Source organism: Emydura macquarii, unplaced genomic scaffold (genome assembly GCF_026122565.2).
Source record: "Emydura macquarii macquarii isolate MOO-44397 ecotype Brisbane River unplaced genomic scaffold, CSIRO-AGI_Emac_v2 contig_450, whole genome shotgun sequence".
Lineage (NCBI taxonomy): Eukaryota > Metazoa > Chordata > Testudines > Chelidae > Emydura > Emydura macquarii.
This window is the reverse complement of record NW_027130587.1, coordinates 9,890,249-9,901,747: the sequence shown is the minus strand read 5'-3', so window position 1 is coordinate 9,901,747 and position 11,499 is coordinate 9,890,249. Positions and strand designations below refer to the sequence as shown.

At 41.0% G+C, this 11,499-nt stretch overlaps 2 protein-coding genes across 4 annotated transcripts in view; one reads left to right on the top strand and one right to left on the bottom strand.

Annotated features, from left to right (window-relative positions):
- Nucleotides 1-3,441: 3,441 nt before the first annotated feature.
- Nucleotides 3,442-7,671, bottom strand: MRPS17 (mitochondrial ribosomal protein S17). 3 transcript variants are annotated; one of them, XM_067537937.1, is made up of 3 exons: nt 7,577-7,671; nt 5,457-5,603; nt 3,442-4,183 (listed from the first exon to the last, which is right to left on the bottom strand). In XM_067537937.1, the coding sequence occupies exons 2-3, from the start codon at nt 5,577-5,579 to the stop codon at nt 3,893-3,895; spliced, it is 414 nt and encodes a 137-aa protein (XP_067394038.1). In that variant the 5' UTR covers nt 5,580-5,603; nt 7,577-7,671; the 3' UTR covers nt 3,442-3,892. The 3 variants fall into 3 exon arrangements, with proteins under 3 accessions (XP_067394038.1, XP_067394040.1, XP_067394039.1); XM_067537939.1 differs by lacking the exon at nt 7,577-7,671 and adding an exon at nt 6,891-7,088; XM_067537938.1 differs by lacking the exon at nt 7,577-7,671 and having other exon boundaries at nt 5,457-6,106.
- A 186-nt stretch (nt 7,672-7,857) lies between these two features.
- LOC137146568 (merlin-like) overlaps nt 7,858-11,499 on the top strand; it is a 31,215-nt gene continuing 27,573 nt past the window's right edge. The window contains exons 1-2 of the mRNA XM_067537929.1: nt 7,858-7,951; nt 9,585-9,745. The gene's annotated coding sequence lies outside the window, so the exon portion shown is untranslated. The remainder of the gene's footprint in view (nt 7,952-9,584; nt 9,746-11,499) is intronic.

Here is an 11,499-nt window from a genome sequence, read left to right as displayed (position 1 = left end):
CCATGAGCGCGGGGCGGGGACTGTAGGGTGGATCCCTCTTTGCCCCGGTGCTCCACATGCCGCTCTCTTAAAGCCTGTTTTAACCCACCTACTATACATTCATGTCAGTGCCTCTGCCCCCCCTTGGGGTTAAACCCACTGTTGTCTGCACATGAAAATTAATCTCTGGGGGTTGCACCCATGTTCTGGGGGAATTCTGGGTCTTCATCCACATTTCACAGCAGAAATATGTAGCCTCTGCAAGGAGACCGGAGGCTGGGGCCAGCTGTGCCTCTGCCTTCCAGCCTTGGCAAGTCTTTTCCTTTCAGTGCCCCCCTCCTCCTCTATAAAATAAGGATAATATTTTGCAGGGGTTTTGAGATTAGCACCTTGGTTCTGCACACACACGCATGCTTAACTTTACTACTGGAGGAGTCCCCAGGGTGCGTAAGTGTTTGGGGCCTAAGATATTACTTGCTAGCCCTAGCCATAGCAGTCTCCAATCTGTGAGACAAAAAAAACGCCCCCACCCTGTGCAGAAGTTCTTACTCTGAAGAGTTTACAGTCTACGTGTACACTGTTGTTCCTTTCACGAAATGTGTGATGGAAGCATGAGGTATTGTTTGGTCAGGGTGATTAGCAGCTTCTTGCCACTCCAAATTTGTTCCACTAATACAGTGAAGGAATGGGAAAAACTCACTGATTTTCATTGTTTTGATCAATGTCTCATTTGTCACTGAATTACAATTTTATTTTTTTGTTGGATGAAAGAACCAAAACTGGACGACACTTGCACACTGGAGCTATGGCATCTGTATGCCACAGTGCTGTGTACACACTACATAGGCAGGGTGTATTTTCCTTTACATACCAAATAATTGAGCTAGTATTAGCAGGGGTGCTGAAGGAGGTCAGCTTGAGAACCCTGGAAACTCTTCTACTATTATCCACAGCATAAGCAGCAGGAGTGCGAAACTCCTCTGGACTACTGTGTAAATGTGTCTCAAAATAAAACAACTTTTGATGAGCATAGGGGATAAATTACAGAAGCTCTAAGTCAAGATCCTGCAAAATGCATTCAGAGAGAAGCATCTCAGACTCCCACTTTCCAAATCAAATGCTAAACTGATTTTTGACATAGCTTTACCAATGCAAGATTTTCACCCACACACAAACAAAATTCTCATCTATTAGACTAGGGTTTAGGTGTTAATTTAACAAGCTTAAACATTTCAGACAACTGATCTTTTTTTTTTTTAAATGAGCATCCCCCTTTTAAGGGAAGGACTATAAAAAATACTACAAATTATCAACTTTTAAAGTAATAGTTGAATTTTAGAACTACCTTAAAAACATTATAAATAGCAGCACACGGGCACAAGTCACTAGAAATGGTACAGTAAATAGGTATTTTAAGAGAACTTGTGGCAGTTGTGAATAAGTCTCTCTCCATGACATTTCCTTCCTTAGGTTCTCTGCTGACAGGGACTTCAATGAAAGTCCTATTAATTCATGAAATGGGTACGTTTCCACACCACATGCTTCCCGCTAGTAAGGATATCAATTAGATCTTTGTTAAAACGGCTCTGTAAAGATAGCATTAAAAGCTATAGAAAGACTAACTCCTTAGTGACTAAAAATTATATGTAAGCCTATCAGAGCAACATATAACACTACCAAAAACTTTGCCCAGCCAATTGTTTTAGTTATGAGCACAGAGAGAGGGAAAATAAATTCTGTTTACGCCTATTATTTACTTTCCATTTAAACCAAAACCTGTAAAATTTACTGTTTATAATAGTTAATTTTACAAGTTTTGGTTTAAATGGAAAGTAAATAAGAGTTCCACTTGGCCAGTTATTTTAAGATTTGATATTAGCACACACTGCATGGAGACACATGCAAACTTGCATACACATTGTCCTTCAATATTAGTGAAGTCTGATGTTGCATCTTAAATTGTCATTCATAACCACTAAAGGTCCTCATTTACATTTTTTAAAATTACTATACCTCAAGTTCTTCTCAGGTTTGTAACATATTTTGATTTAATCAGAATGAATAGGTGTTTTAAATCTCCAGCAAACAGCTTGAAGCATTTTTCACAAGACATCTCCAGTGTGAGAAACATGAATTACATTCCCTCTTTACATATTTTTTCCTATACGATATTTGGAAAAAAAACAACAACAATCCCTCTAGTGCTATATAACTGCTAGTGTAGAACAGTGGGCACACAGATAATGAGTGAGTTGATGAGCAATGTATGGCTTCTGGTAACTGCTGAATAGATTCGTAAGCATTAGAGCCGAAGCCTTTAGCGTAGCATTTTCCAAAGTATAATGCAAGCACCCCACGCCGAGGAAAGCGTATAAATTAAGATGGATATGTCTTTAACCACACATGGTGGAATGGAAGGGGCAGGGCACAACTGATTTAATATTTGTGAAGAGAGGCTCAGTTTCCAAACTTTTGCTTTATCAGCAGAACCTCATCCACAGAAATGGAGTCTCTGGAAGTTCTATATACCCATTTGCGGCGCAAGTGAATGAGGGAACAGATTCTTTCCCCCAGCTCCGGACCTGGCCCCTTTGCAGGAGTGCTATTTGTGGCCTTATGCTGTCCCCTGCAAACCTTGCATTTTGGGGGTGGGAGAGGGCTGTCCCAGTAGATTTGACTGCTGAGCAACTGCTCTAATTTATGGCAAGGGGTGCAATAGTGTCAGCAGGCCCAGAATGCCAGCAGCACTATCTGTCCTGTGGTACAGCTTTTAGAGACTCGCTCCCTGCATCTCTTGACAGGATTTGGGCCTTAGTTAGATTTTCTTAAGAGATTAAGACTCCAGGCATCTTTACTTCCACTCTTTTGCATTACATTCATGGGATTTTTCGTATACACATCTATTTTGTAACTTGTCTATTTGCAGCAGAATACTTACAGACAGGTGAAAACAGATATATCCTTCCCCTATATCTGTGCTGGGTACATACCTAATTTTCATTTGTTTTTCAAGCTATTTGAATCATAAAGAACTAATTTTTCCCCCATCAGATGTGGATTTTACCCCTACCTATTGCTTAAGAACCTGCTCTCATGAAAGTCAGTAGCAAAACACTCATTGACTTCCCATTTCCTTTGACTTCAGTGGGTGTTGGATTACCTCCCTTCAGCCTTTGCCAAGCTATGCCACTGTTTCATTGTAGATTTGTATCAGTTTCACAGGGGATACTTCCATTTAGCATGTCTTGTGATAAAGCAGATAATGTTTATTATAGTAAGCAATTAAAATTAGGTAGTTTAAATGCACATGATTCTATTACTCATTTTATACAGAAGGTTTATGAAATGTTATAATAGGCTTACTGCCACAGTCTGGCATTGCTGATAGAAAAATGAAATAAGAATATGTATAAACAGCGGGCTACAGGATTTCTACAATTTTTTTTTTTAAAGTTTTAATTGTGTTACTTTAAATATAAGGCTATGAACCACAACAGATTCAGTTCCAAGCTTCAGACAGTCAAACATGGGGAAAAACATCCTCCCAAGAATATTAAACTATATACAGAGTTATGCTCTTAAACATCTCAACAGAGAAAACCATTCTTAATTTTGTGACTGAGGTGATAATTTTGACATTCTTGCCAAAGCTGAGGCAAAAAACTGTGTGTTATGAAAAAAAGCACTGACAATAGAGCTTAACTGTGATTTAAGTTTTCTCCACGCTATTTGTAATTGATAAATTCCCCAATTTTAAAATATCAATGTCATTTTGGTGTTGGAAGTAATTCAGTTTATTATTTATTGTTACTAACAAGTTCACTGAAAGATTTTACATACTAAGACAATGAAGCACAACCAATCCCTCCTGTAAAGAAGTTTAAAGTCCTGTTTACTGGCTTCTTCCCACCCTTTATTTTTCTGTTGAAGAAACATTTAGTTCTTGGAGCTTTTCACTTAGATAGGTGGTATCTGCCTCAGTTAGATTTTCTGAGTCTGTTAAGCTTTCCAGGAAGGTAGTTCCTGCACAGGCCTTTCCGGTCACTGGGTCTATGACATTTCCAACCTTGAAAACAATCTCAGACAGTTCATGTTTCACATGTTTGGCCCTCGGCTCAGGCAAAGCTTTTAGAAGAACAATGTCTCCAACTATACATTGCTGCAATGGATCATGTGCGAAATAAGTTTTTCGCTTGTTATAGAACTGTTGGAGAGAAGGAGAAAAGGAAACCCAGGCATTAGGACTCAAAACTAAAAGATGACCAGTAAACTTAATGTTCAAAAGCAAAATAGATTGAAAGTTTCACTATCAAGTCTGATAGTGCAGCTAGGCATAACTAACTGGGTTTTTGCCCAAGCAAAGCCATTGGTAGATGCATATGGTATAACTGTGGAACTGGGAACATATAACATGAGCTCTTCTTCACCCAGGTCTTTTGCCCTACGTTCTGTCACTATTCACCAATGTCTGACTCATCAACTCCATTCTGGACTGCTAGTTACCTTTGCTTTACCATCTCAGTCCCTCCCATGATTGAAATGCACCCGCATGACAGTGCACCACATTCAGCAAAAATGGCTATCAAGGCTCTTCCAAGCCTAATAATAATTTACATAGTCTGCAGAGTGGTTGAGGTCAGGAAACTATATTAATTTTCATCCTTCCTAATACTCCCAAGTCCCTAATTCTGTGACAGTAGTAGTGTTGTACCAAGGTCTCCCAAAATATTTTAGTCTGATTTTAATAACTTTTATTGTCTGGGGAAAATATGAGGATCCAGAATATATCATTTGAGAATATTATGTAAATTATCATGATTGAAAAGATGTGTAAAATGCACACGAAAGTAGAAAAGAGTCATTTACCTTATAAAGTGCACAACTGAATAAAGGGAACACAGTTTCTCCTGAATCTAGTCTTTATAAATAACTGAGGCAGGCTTGCTTTATAAATAGTCTTAGGTTATTTTATTATTGATGGATATTAAATTGATTTAGTAAATCAAAAGCTAAATAATATTTTTGCAATTATTTATTTAACAAAGTGATTAGGAAAAAGATATAGTAGGCAATTATTTCTATATCACTATATATAAAAATATCTTTTATAACTTCAAGATCTCAAAATAGAGCAAAAGCCCAGAAACTTATAAAAATGTTTAAAAGGACTTTTCAAAATCAAAGCACGAAATCAGTAGTCCACTTTCCCAGCTCAGATCAAAATGTGTATTAACAGAATTATTCAAGGAATTACATTGAATAGATATCTGGTATGGCAAATTTTATCTTCTTACACTAGTTTTCCTATCCTTGCAGTCATATTCAGAGCCAAATTGCCACCCAACATTCTTAATTAGTTGAGAATATAAACAGTTTACAATGAAATCTTAGTATTTCAGAGAATCAAGTCAATACAATTTTCTTCTATAGTAAATATGAAAATGATCTTGCATGATGAGTTGCTGAGCAGTTCTTACCTTTAGTAAGTAAGGATCCAGCACAAGCCTTGTCACTCTCACTTTGGCAGTTTTCTGCATTTTGGTTCCTATTACTTTCCCTATTATCCATTTTGCATGGACAGTTCCACGTATTCCAGACATTGCTTAACTCTGACCATCCAGTGCCTGGAAAGAAAACTGCAATGTTACTTTATAAAAAAAAAAATTAAGTGGTTTCTGATCAGTGCCAAAATGACAAACCTGGTGCCAACCCAATCTCTCCTTTCATCTTTAGAAAAGGTAGAGCACAGACAGCAGCCATGCAAATTTCCCTATATTCCCCTTCCTCATCCTTGTATCAGGACCTACAAGTAGGTGTATGAACGTAGGTCAGACGCTACACCCAGTGTTGAAGACAGCAAATGAGGCAGTGATTTCAGGGATGTAGACTTGAACCCCTTATGTCCACTGAAAATTGAACTGCACCCAATTCATTCTGTGTGACCAAATAGCCATCTGATTACAATGCTGGATCCCAATTTGTAACCTAGAGATGAAAAACTAACTGAGTTAATATGAACTGAATCCATATCCAAATTACTGTTCTTGTTTTACAATTTTACCTAACATTGTATTATATGAATAGAATGATGTAGAAGAGAAAAAACCCAGAATAAACAAAAACCAAACAAAACCCACACCAAAAAATTGTTACATAAAATATTCCACCGTTTTAGGGATAAAAATATTGTACATATGTCTGTATATTCAATGTTTATTAATTCAGACACAAACTTGAAAAAGATGTAATGATACTTTCAAGATGCACTAGGAATTAACTAAGTTAAATATTTTTCTCACATCATACATTCCACGAGATGACTACTTTTAAAATTAATTCTGCTGTGCAAATAAGAGTGTGTGAATATCACACCAGTCTTGTCTAAACAGAGAGGAATTTCTCTGCAGTTGCACTACAGGAAAAGTAAGTCTTCAGCAATAAAAATAAATGAGGGCCATTTTAAAATTTGAGTTCAGTAAACACCTATTTCCCTTGTCCAAGTGCACTTTGCTAAAGACAGTACTCAATTACTCAAGTAATTCTTCTCAATCTGGCACATTGTTTTGCTAGTTATTTCCCACTCAGCAACAAAAGTAGTACGTATCTTACATACAAAAGTATGCATCAAAACCCAGAGATACTTTCCCTCTGTATTTTTTACTGTGATCTCCACATGCCTACAACACTACAGTTAAAAAAAGCACATTTCAGCAGAGAAATCACTATTACTTTTTAGCGTCTGACAGAGGACTTAACAGCCAGATCTTCCTTTCACATTTACATGCAATAAAAATATCAATTCTCAGTAGCATGGTCTAGTGTGGTTGGAGCATTAGAATGAGGGTCAGGATTCCTGCGTGCTATTTCTGCCACTGACTTGCTGTGTAAACTTAGTGGATAAGTCATTTTACCTGACTATAGCTCATTGGGGATAATGATACTGGGGCATTCTGAGAACTGAATCACAAGCGTTCATAAGGCATCAGAGACACTGATGCAAGAGAAAGTGCTGGAGGCAGGAAGGCCCAGATCCTTAGAAGTATTGAGGCACCTAAATCTTATTGATTTCAATGGGAATAAAACACCTAGGTACTTTTTGAGGATCTGGGCCCAAGTTGTCTCACTGGAAAGGAAGCATTAAAAGAGAAAAAGATCAAATCAAGGCAGCGTTAGCGCCCCTGTCCTGAGAAGCCCACAGAGCCGCCCCCCCACAGTGCCCCTCCCTCATCCCCAGAGCCCCTATTGCCCCCTCCCCATCACCAAAGCCCCCCACTCTTCCAGCACCCCCCACACAGTCCCCCTCCCCTAGACCCAGAGCCTCCTCTCCAAGCACTCCTCTCCCACCGCAGAGCGCCCCTCCTCCCCCCACCCCCCTTACCAGAGCTCCCCCCAGCCCCCCCCGCCTATCACCGGTCCGCAGGGCCGGGATCGGTCCTGCCTTGGGCCTCTCGCCCAGCTCTAGGACTGGAGCAGGAGCGCAGGCCGCCCCCCCGGGCCCAGCGCCGAGCAGGAGCCCGGATCCCACTCTGCGCGCACCCAAGTCCGGCCCGGCCCGGCCAGCACCGAGAACACAACACAACACAACACAACACCTCACCCAGCACCCCAGCGGCAGCAGCAGCACTACCGGTTCACCAACCGCCGGCCGAGGGGGAGAAGGAGGCGACGCCGGAAAGGGGCGTGGCTCAGGGCGAAGGGGCGGAGTCATAAACGGAAGGGACGTGGCTGGCCCTCTGAGGGGAGACGAGGGGGCGTGGCCAAACGCTGTAGAGGCGGCGGGGCGGGAGGGGCGGGGGTATTTAAAGGCACAGGGGGAGGCTGTTCCTGACTTTGTAGCCGGTAGTACCCGGCTGTGGTAATGGCGGGAGCAGCATGGAAGTGTGCCCTAGCTCGGCGGCAGGGATGGCGGGAAGGGCTCAGCTGGAGCTCCCTGAGGAGGCCCGGGGAGGAAGGGTTGACAGGCGTGGAGGAGGTGAGATGTGTCATCCAGGGGACCGTGAACCGATGAAGCCACGTCTCCTTCATCTCCTTCGCTGCCCTCTGCAGGCCCAGGGGAGCAGCTTTCTGCTGTGGGGAGGAGAACTGCAGCCCTGTGTCACCGGCCTGTTCTAACCCTGCCATCGCTGGCCGCCTGTCCCCTGGGCCGAGTCAAGGGTGGAGCAGTCACAAAACCCCTCTCGCAGACCGGGGCGAATGGAGCCGGTCGAACTCTTCATTGTGAATAACTCCTTGGGAGATTTTGTCAGGTTATTCATCATTACATGTTTCATTGTTCAGCCTGAGTGTCTCTGGGGGATTCCCAGCTGGATGTGGCCAAGGGAAATGAGGAGGCAAAGGTGCAGACACTGCGGTGCCTTGTTCCATTTCGCCTGAGTCCCTGCTAACAACTGTGTTCAAATAAAATACCCATTGTTTTACCATGAAACCGTGTCCTTTTGCACCTCAGGAAAGCAGAATCTGATTAAATAGAGGCCTTTCTCAGAGGGGTTTATTACACCCCTGCTCAGGGTCAGACCAAAATCCGATCAATGGGCCAAATTTTGCTATTACACCAATGTAAAAGTTTACAGTGGTGTAACAGGAGAGTTTGGCCTGTTGTCCTTGCTTATCCATTGCCTAGTAGAATTTGGATATTTAAGAAACTGACTTATACCATAGGTCAACTCTGAGGCCTGGTCTACACCTAAAACTTAGGTGGATCTAGCTATGTTGCTCAGGAATATGAAAAATTCACATCCCTGAGAGACATAGTTAAGCCGACCTAAACTCTGGTATAGACACCACTAGGTCGATGGAACTAACTATTGTCTTCTGGAGGGCTGGATTAACTACAGCAATGGAAAAACCCCTTCTGTCACTGTAGCACATATCTACACTACAATGCTATGGTGGAACAGCTTCAGAGTCATAGTTCTGCTGCTGTAGCAAATGTAGTTTAGACAAGCCCTAAGAATGGCAAAGGGTAGCCTTGGTGAGTCTGTGTTCTGGGTAATGTGCTTGTAGGTACTGTTACCCCCATCCCATGTCTTTGGCTTCTCCTCAGATTTGGTGCAAGCTGAACTGTATTCAGTTTGTTTGCTGGGTAACTTTTGATCTGAATATTTTGGCCATTACCCATTTCTCAGTCTAGCTTTCTTTAGACTTTATCATCTCATCACATGTTACCACAGGAAGTAGCAGGACACAGGATGGTGTTTACCTAAGAAGAGTATACAGCACAGCTTCCCTTTTTTTAAGGTGGTTGGATGTTTTGAGGTAAAGCTACCCTTTGTGGCTTGGGATACTGTCAAAAATATGATCAAATACCTTTAGAAGAGTTGTGACACTCTGCCAGTGTCTCTGATCAGTTTTTACATATGTGCGCATCAAGATTTATAGGCTCCTTCCTGAAGCGCTCCTTATGTTTTAATGTCTTGCTGCTTAAACTGCAGTGAACGAAAATTGGGAGGAGTCTAGCCAGCACAGGCAGGAAATGGTTAACAGCCATTCATATCACCTGGGAAAGCAATTCTTTGATTTCTCAGAGGGCGCTAACATGCTGCAAGTCATAGGAAACAAAGGAAAGGGAATCAACTGTTAAGTAGAAGCCTGGATCTTATTTTCAGTGACAGAACCAGTGAGTGAGGCTGGACCCTGAAGTGTGCTGCAAAATGTGGAATTTGGAATTGAAAGTAATTTTTTGGTTCTATCCTGGTTCAGAGAGGAAACAGGGAAATAAATCTGGTTCCAACTGGAGAATTTAGACTCACAAGAAGTTATCTGAGAGGTAAGGAAAATATTTATATCACTTGCACGTTAAAATAATATTTAAGCAAATCGTATTTCTTCAGGGTGGGGAGCACAGATAGAAATCTTTAAATAAATTACTGTAAAAGAAACAAAACTCTGTTTGTCTCTTAACTGTCTGCATTCTATCTATTTTCACTCATTTCTGATCTTAAAGTATAGAAATCAGGGAAACAGGAAAAACAGATGTGGCAGTAGAACTTGTGAATAAAAGTTGCAGTAAATATTTCAGTGATGATGAAGGCAAAAGCCTTTCAAATTAGACAGTATTTCTGTCGATATAGTGCTCTTAAATTACCGTGCTCCTTTTACTGTAAGATCTCGAAGTGCTTCACAAATCTTAATTCATTAAACTCCACTTCAGTGCCTGTGAGGCACAGATTTGGTGCTTGTGAAAAGAGCTTATCAGATATGCCTGAAGACTCTTATACTTCTCCACAGACCTGGTACAGCACAGGTCTGCCCACCAATGTGCTTGAATTCTAACCTGAAAGAAGATCACCTAGAGAGGTCAGAGGGTAGCTGACCCTTCTTGGCTCATTCTTTTCTTGGTTTATCTGCTGATAAGGTTGCTGGTTAAAAATGGAGGTGTGCGTGTGTGTCTCTCACACACATGTGGATACTCTTCCACTTGAATTTGGACAGAGAACAACAATTTATGATCCTGATGGCAACACTTTTACTCACTATCAGCCAGAGCAGGATTAAAGCAAGTGCCATGTAGGTGAAAGCCATTATATCTTATATACAGTCTCATGAACAATCCAGTTACCTTGGTAGTACTAAATTGAAGGTGAATAAAACTCAGCTGTAATTAAGCCTCCCAAGAAGCTGAGATCTTTTGATATCCTGGTTTCTATCATTTAATTACCTCTGATGATTATTATTATTATTTTATTATGACTATCAGAATTGCTGATTCAGTTTTTTTTTCCAATTCAGGTTTTAGTTGATGCTGTAAACCTAATGATCTGGATTATTTACACTTTTGATAAACTTCAGAGCAGTGACATTTTCTGTTTTATATGTCTGTAAAGCACAATGCACACTTATGGTGCTACATAAATGAACTGTAATCCTTGCAACACTCCTGCAAGAGTTGCCTTGCCGGTTCTTCCTGCTGCTGTTTCCCTTTATCATTCTTCATCCTGATCCCTTGGTCCACGTGCTAGTTTCTGGGTTTGTCCATGGGCTGTAGTAGGCAGGAAGAGGACTGCAATCCAATGAGGACTGGCTGCTTGGGTCAGTTCTGGAAGTTCAGAGTGCTTCGCAAACCACTTTATCAGTAAACTTGGTGAAAGGCAGGCCCAGTATCATTTAGTTCCAGTAATTACATTAGATCCTCACTGCATTTCTATTTCCACCTCTCAAGCAGAGCTTATGTCATTCTTCAGTGAGGAGGAAGCCAGGGAAATTCACCACTTCTAGACTGTTCCATGGCTCTAAAATGTCAATAATTTCCTACCTAGCCAATGACTGTATTTTTCACCCCATCCTCTCTCTGTATCTGCTGTGGCTTGCATTATTATTTACTAAATATTATTACATGCTTCTGTTTATCACATTTTGTAAGCGATAGAAGCTACAAAATTCCTAAATAAATTCACTGGAACACAATGAAGGAGATCGTATCTTGATACAAGCTGCCCATGACTCACAATTCAAAGTGGTTATTACTGGCAAGAAGACTTGACACTGTTTACCATTTTGTATTTCACAAAGGATTTCAAAACC

What these genes read in the sequence shown, in the direction of transcription:
- MRPS17 (XM_067537937.1), bottom strand. Translation starts at nt 5,579, where the DNA reads ATGTCTGGAATACGTGGAACTGTCCATGCAAAATGGATAATAGGGAAA. An exon ending in TGGATCCTTACTTACTAAAG is followed by an intron (nt 4,184 to 5,456) that starts GTAAGAACTGCT and finishes TCTCTCCAACAG; the next exon opens with TTCTATAACAAGCGAAAAAC.